Source organism: Lactuca serriola, chromosome 3 (assembly GCF_051521515.1).
Source record: "Lactuca serriola cultivar US96UC23 chromosome 3, Lser_US96UC23_V15, whole genome shotgun sequence".
NCBI classification, from domain to species: Eukaryota; Viridiplantae; Streptophyta; class Magnoliopsida; order Asterales; family Asteraceae; genus Lactuca; species Lactuca serriola.
This window is the reverse complement of record NC_136410.1, coordinates 32,462,915-32,470,014: the sequence shown is the minus strand read 5'-3', so window position 1 is coordinate 32,470,014 and position 7,100 is coordinate 32,462,915. Positions and strand designations below refer to the sequence as shown.

Sequence of the window (7,100 nt, the reverse complement as noted above, 5' to 3'; positions counted from 1 at the left end):
GCTTTCCCCTTGAAACCATCAGGAAGGTCTTGTAAAGCAAATATTCTTAGTCTTGATATTGATATATCTCCTTTTCTACTTTGGTATAATAACGTGTCAATTTAAAAGGAACATGTGGGCCAGCTTGTTCAAACTACCAATGTTGTATACTTGTATATGTTTATTTGCAGCCCTTATGAATTGCTCATATATCATTGTTTATAACCGGGCTCTATTAGCCCATTTTGTAGCAGTGTGTATTCAAACTTAAACTTGAACTTGATAAATTTGATTTATTCACCTAAGTTACATTATGAATGACTAACAAAGTTTTGGTAAGAAAACAATTAACATGTAAGACACAAATATGTATAAATTTACTCTTTATAATGCCTTTGGACAACTGAGAAACAAGTGTGTGCAACAATCAATAGTTTGGTATTATGATGAATCTCTATTTTCTAATGAATTAATGGTTATGGATCGACGAATAGGACTATTGGTGATGGATTTAATGATGAACATTCTTTTCTTGTGTAGTTGATCCTTTAAATAGAGGATCTTGGCATCGACTCTGGCTGAAAACCCAATATGGGTCACCTTCCTGGAACTTTGCTTCTCTCTCAACCACATGTCATCATCCACAACAACTTTCCTTCCATACTTCATTTCCTGGATGACATGATCATCCATTGGATAAAAGGACCTCGTGATGACCATGTAAATGAAGTAGGGAAGAAGAGCAACGACTACAACTAACAACGTGACAATCCAGTACACGGGTGCGGGTCCCACTGCTTCAATCAGGAGTTTGAATTCTCGGCCGGAGTATACGGGTGGAAGAGCACCATAGAAGAGTAAGAAAATATACCAACATAAGATGCTTCCCCATATGAAGATATGTTGGATCCATGTAAAGTGAGTGATGATTAGAGCAATCTGACAGTTTACAGTCCATATGACGACGGTGTATGTGATCACTCCTAAATGGGAGATGTCTATGACTTCTCCCCCTTGTCGGAAGGCTGAGGAGGATAGAATGTTGACGTTTAGGATGAATATGGTGACAGATGTAAGTATTCCATTTCCCATCCACCCCAAGATTCGCTTCCAACTGAAGAAAATACCCTTTTGTCCTTGTTGATAAAGGGCCGGAAACTGATATCATTAAGGGAAAACGCTGGCGTTAGTCTTTATGATTGATAATTTCATCTTTTTACGGAAATATATATATATATATATATATATATATATATATATATATATATATATATATATATATATATATATATATATATATATATATATACCTGAAGGCAAATATCTGAGGAAACATCTTGCTCGAGGACGCCTAAGGATATGACAGGAAGGGATGTGAGAAAGAGATTGAACATAAGCATATACCATCCGTCATATAATACGTCCCCCGAGAATTTGGAGTAGAGTTCATAGTAGAATAACGTAAGCCCAAATACAATGTTCTTGTATACGAAATACAGAATCTGCAGCAATACACGATCAGTTTTAAAAAGTAAGTCTCATCATACTTTTATACCCAAAAAAAAAAAAAAAACATATTCTCTGAATTAAGTTTGGTAGAGAGACCATCTTGGAGATTCTCTTGTAACACCAATGGCCATGAACTATTAACAAGCGTTCCAAGAATCGAAATTGGGGCATTGAGAAGTCACTTGCCATCACAGCCTGCATTCCTTCCATACCACTAATCCCAATGCCGATATCAGCTGCTTGAATCATACCAACATCGTTTGCTCCATCTCCAATCGCCAATGTCATCTTGCCAGTATATTTCTTCACTAATCGAGTAATCTAAGTTTGCACAAAATTAGATGGATTAATTTCTAATTGTTTAGGATATGATTTGAAGTAATTAAGATGAATCTAGGTGGATTGATTACCAAGGCTTTCTGTTTAGGAGAGACACGACAACATATAACAGAGGAACAATTAACTGCCAGCTGCAAGAAATGGTCTCTTATGTCATCCCCCAAAGCAATTTCAAGGGCTTTGCCATCCACCACAAGAGCAAAAGGATCATCCTTGGTTTTTTCGTTTACTGTAACTTGATAAGAAGCCTCGATTTGATTTAATATGTCATCTTTCATAGCCTGAAAGCTACAAAATGTTGAATCATTACCCCTAACTCGGATTTGTTTACCTCAGATTGAGTAAATCGACTCAATTCAAGTTCATAAATATTCACCTTTAGTTGATTCTTTGATTCAGCGTCCCTGCTCAAACTCAGATGAAACTGCTTCATATCATGCCTAAGCAAACTACAAGCGAATCTGACCAAAAAAAACATTATAAGGAGTCCAATCCATAATTGGAATTTGATAATTGATGAAGGCGTATCATATCTATTTGAGAATTCTAACCCAATATTAACTGCAGTCTCCTTTTTGTCTCCAGTGAGGAGCCATATCTTGAGTCCAGCTTGTGCGAGTTTATCTATGCATTCTGCAACCTGAAATCCATGTTAGGAAGTGATCAATTTTTTCTCATCGATGAGAAAAGAGAGGTTGAGTAGATGTTTTACCCCATCTTGTAACTTGTCATCAACAGCTACAGCACCTAACAACATCAAATCTTTCTCGATGATCTCAGATACATTCTCTAGCAACTCCTCTCTTTCAGACCCGATTGTGGCCTTTGCTTTAGCAAATGTTGAGCTCCATTCTTCATACTCCAAATCTTTAATCTTTCGATAAGCAAATGCCATTGTCCTTAACCCATCTTCTGCATAGTTTGCAAGGTGCATGGTTGTAGCATGTTGGTATGTCCTACCACTATCACCTAGCCTATCAAAGATGATGCTACACAATACAAAGATCTTTAGCTAGCTCCATATTATTTCATACCATTTGAGGTCAAAGATTAAATCTTTATCCTCAAAATTACAAATAAAGAGTATTCAATCAAGAAACTTACTTGTCAGCACCTTTACAAAATAGGAAAATCTGACCAACTTCATCACGAACTATCACTGACATCCTCTTTCTTGAGCTGCTGAATTCTAATAAGTTCAATAGCTTGTATTCCCTGAAATTTAATCATAGATATGTATAGTTTAAAAAGGTTAGATAATAAATAATAATAAAGGGGGGAGATGAAGTCATAAAGATAAAGAATATCATGGGAAAGCATCTCGACCTTTCGACCTCCTCTGCAGAAGAATCAATCTCTTTAACAAACATTGAGGACTGAGTTCTTTTGCAAAACTGGAAACCAAACTCTTGGGCTGCAATCAGAAAGGTCACTTCTTCGGGTGATTCTGCTTCATATTTGAGTTTATGGCTTCCTGTTTCTTCTCCATTTTCGACTGGTATACCCGTATGACATAAAGCCATGACTCTGAAGAACATCATCATATCCCAGACATTGGATCCATGAACCCACATTTTGTTCATCAATCTATCATCTCTAAAATTAAAACCTTTTATACCAAGATTTCTCATAGTTTTTGCATCATCCAAGACACTGTTGTTTACTTCATTATCATGATCGGAACAAATTTCGTGCATCTCAATACTATCACGAGGCGTGGAATCCTCACCATCTATATTGAAACGATAGCTCTCGATGTTAATATTCATTCTGTGAGAAGCAGCGTGAACAATCGCATTTACATCACCACCATAAGAAATTCCTTCAATGGAGCACTTCCTGAACTCCATTTGATTACATGTTAAAGTCCCGGTTTTATCAGACAAAATCATCTCAACCTGACCAAGTTCCTCATTCAAATTTGAAGTCCGGGCTTCAACTGATTTCCCAGACATTTCATCGAACAGTTGGAGGTCATTGTTTATGAGCATTGCTTGTAAGAACTTGACTACTTCAATGGAGACGTAAAGGGAGATTGGTATCAAGTAACCATACAATATGAGTGCTCTCAGGAACTGAAGAAACCCAGAAATGAGTGGTTTATTAGGATCAAAAGACGCATCTGTATCTTGGAGTAACTGAAGGTACCACCATTCTTTAGCTGTATGTTTTCTGTCTGTATATCGAGCAGAACCAATGGAGGTGATTAAAGATATTAGAAGCAACATGAAGAACAGAACATAAATTACATGATCCATCTTTTTTTCTACTCTGCTACGTTTCGAAGGCGATTTCATAGAATTTCGAACCACTTTCGTATCTCTTCCGGTAAATACCACAACTCCGTAGACATAATCCGTATTTTGTAGCTTTGAATCTCGAAGAAGGAGCTGCGAAGGGGATAAAGGGTATGAAGAAATCAACGTATCTTCATCTTCGTCTCCAAACTCCAAATTTGCAACAAAAGTGTAGAGGCTCGAATTCGGATCTTCACACCGAATCGTGGCTTTAAACTTATCAAACTTCAGTTCTTCATCAAAACCCAGAGTACATTCCAAGCAACGTTTGATTTTCAGATTGGTTTCTCCATCTAAATTCATAGTCTCAACATAGCAAACACCATCTTCATAGCTAGAAGATAACAACAGAAGATCACTTGGAAAATACTCATTCTTGCTCACCTTCACAACATCCCCCACTCGTAGCACCTTCCATGGTCTGTCAAGAAACGATCCATTTCCAATATGAACTTTCACTTTCCTCGAATTCACCTCCAAATCCTGCAAGAACCGATGCCAATCCTCTACGCCCTCTTTAAGCATACTGATTCCAACCACAAAAACCAAAGGTGCAATCAAGCTCAGAGGAGAGAAAGGAGCTAAAGAAGTAACCGATAAAACCGCAACTAACAAGAAATATAGATTTGCCACCCTACGGAACTGCTCAAACAACGACTTAGGAAGAAACGTCACCACATTATACTTTGTTGTGGAGACATCATTGATGGGATACTTATATGGTTTTGTTCTGTGCATCCCTGAATCATTACAGAAAACAACTCTGGAGAACCCAGGCTGGCCGAAATCCGATTGGGTCACCGGAGGTGGTGACCTTAAACAAGAAAACGTGTAAAGATTGCTCCATTTTACTTTTCCTTTCTTTTTCTTCTTCCTCGTCGTCTGAACATTTGTTGCAGATGGTTGTGTCGCCATTGCTGGGTGTTGTTAAGAGAGGTCAAACTATGATTGTTTTTTGTAGTGGTGGGTGGTGTTATTGAAGCTGGTGTTTGTATGAGAAACGGCACATATTGACAGATGAAGAATCACAAATGTGAATTTTGTTTCTTTTGATGATTTTATTAATGGGAAATTCAGAATCTTCTAATGCTCAAATTTGGAGCTTTCTTGGATCTTGTGTTGTTCTTGGAACCTCAGGCCTTTTGTAGCGACATAATTTAACAATGGAGGTCGGGATTGGGTCATAAAGCACAAAGAAAGCACCAAAGAGATTTTTTCAAAACATAAAGATAAAAAACTAATGTTTAATGGAATAATTCTGGGTAATCATGGTAAACATCATAATAAAAAACCTAACAAATTTAAAATTCTAAGGATATTAAGTATATTATCTGCATCTATTTAAAAAAAAAGTAACCTAAATTCGGTCCAATAGTATCTAACGAAACAACCGCTTACAATCTATAAATAAAAAATATAAAATAAAAAGTAAATAAATGATAATAAAAAATATAACATCTCAACTCTCAAGTATATTATTTTTATTAAATAGTCTAAGATTATATTAAAACAAAACTAGCAAAAAATTAGCCACAAGAAACAGAAATTAAATTTGGTTTTTTAAGTCGATTAGACTATCAATAATAACATTAATTTTTACCAAAGTTTTAAAAATCAGATTTTTAACTGTTTAATAAAAATAATATACTTGAGAGTTGAGATGTTATACTTTTTGTTATCATACCAAAAAATTAGCTAATAGACTATTAGAGTTGAGATGTTAGAGAAAAACTTATCAAATATCTAATATAAAGGAGATCTTTGTCATTTTGAGGGTCTATAAAATTAGCTAATAGACTATTAGAGATCAAGTCAAATGTTATTATCTTCTCATTTTATTTTTTTAGAATTGTACAGAATGGATCTACAATTGGTTATCAAAATGTACACGCGTGATAATAGAAGTCTAAAAAGATGTGAAAATGTCACTAAAATATGCTATGTAAAATGTCTCATTTTTATATGTTTTTATTCAAATTAATCGGTTCAGCCAAGATTTTATAAAAATCAGTTGGTTCGTTTTGATCTTGAAATAGACATAAAACTAGTGTTAGTTTAATTGTTCATTTTCCTAGTTCCCCGTTCGACTGGCAGTTCGAACTGGTTTTTAAAACAATGATTATTACTACAACAAGACGTAAGACAAGAAAGACAATGCATCGAATCAAAAAGATGCCCCAAAATGCATACGACCCTCCCAAACACCTTGACGTTTTTATGCATCCATAAAAGTTGAATGACATATGAAACAATCACGTAATACTATTGTTCTTGTAATCCTGAAAAGTGAAACCCCTACTTTGACTTTAAAACAATGATTATTACTACAACAAGACGTAAGACAAGAAAGACAATGCATCGAATCAAAAAGATGCTCCAAAATGCATACGACCCTCCCAAACACCTTGACGTTTTTATGCATCCATAAAAGTTGAATGACATATGAAACAATCACGTAATACTATTGTTCTTGTAATCCTGAAAAGTGAAACCCCTACTTTGACCACTCGATCAACGTAAGAGGGTGCAAATTTGTAACCCCCATGATCGCACGTTTGTAATCGTCAAACATTCGCAGGAAACATGTAAACTCTATTCAATTGTGAGCTCACAAAAAGGGCCCGCATAAGCATAAAAGTGACTCCAAATGCATTCCATGCCAATCTAAATTATCTCTAGTGTCATTTGATCCCTCTAAATCCCATCGTCAATAATCTTTCAAATTTTTAGCATAATTGAAAATAGCTCTATAAAGTATATTATACAAATCTATGTATTATGCCTCCGATATGGAAATCTAGTAGTTGATGAGTGGAATTTCACGCGTGGGGTTTAGGATTCAAACTTCGTCACACCTAAAATATTGCTAGTGTTCAACGATTGACCTTTCACGTGGGTCTTAGGGAATGTTGAGGTTTACCATTTTTATGCATCTATGTATTATTTAGTTTAAACCTAGAAAGCAATAAGTCACAT

At 35.6% G+C, this 7,100-nt stretch overlaps 1 protein-coding gene across 1 annotated transcript; it reads right to left on the bottom strand.

Moving 5' to 3' along the window:
* Positions 1–326: 326 nt before the first annotated feature.
* Positions 327–5,308, bottom strand: LOC145091815 (putative phospholipid-transporting ATPase 4). The gene is made up of 9 exons (XM_079029625.1): positions 3,154–5,308; positions 2,932–3,042; positions 2,540–2,816; positions 2,379–2,467; positions 2,204–2,288; positions 1,899–2,108; positions 1,585–1,809; positions 1,290–1,481; positions 327–1,137 (listed from the first exon to the last, which is right to left on the bottom strand). The coding sequence occupies exons 1-9, from the start codon at positions 5,037–5,039 to the stop codon at positions 421–423; spliced, it is 3,792 nt and encodes a 1,263-aa protein (XP_078885751.1). The 5' UTR covers positions 5,040–5,308; the 3' UTR covers positions 327–420.
* Between the last annotated feature and the right edge of the window lie 1,792 nt (positions 5,309–7,100).

Excerpts from the sequence above, each read along its gene's own strand:
- LOC145091815 (XM_079029625.1), bottom strand. The coding sequence starts at position 5,039 with ATGGCGACACAACCATCTGCAACAAATGTTCAGACGACGAGGAAGAAG. Across the intron at positions 2,817-2,931 it reads TTTTGTAAAGGTGCTGACAA|CATCATCTTTGATAGGCTAG; the intron begins GTAAGTTTCTTG and ends TGTATTGTGTAG. Across the intron at positions 2,289-2,378 it reads GAGACTGCAGTTAATATTGG|ATTCGCTTGTAGTTTGCTTA; the intron begins GTTAGAATTCTC and ends TTTTTTGGTCAG.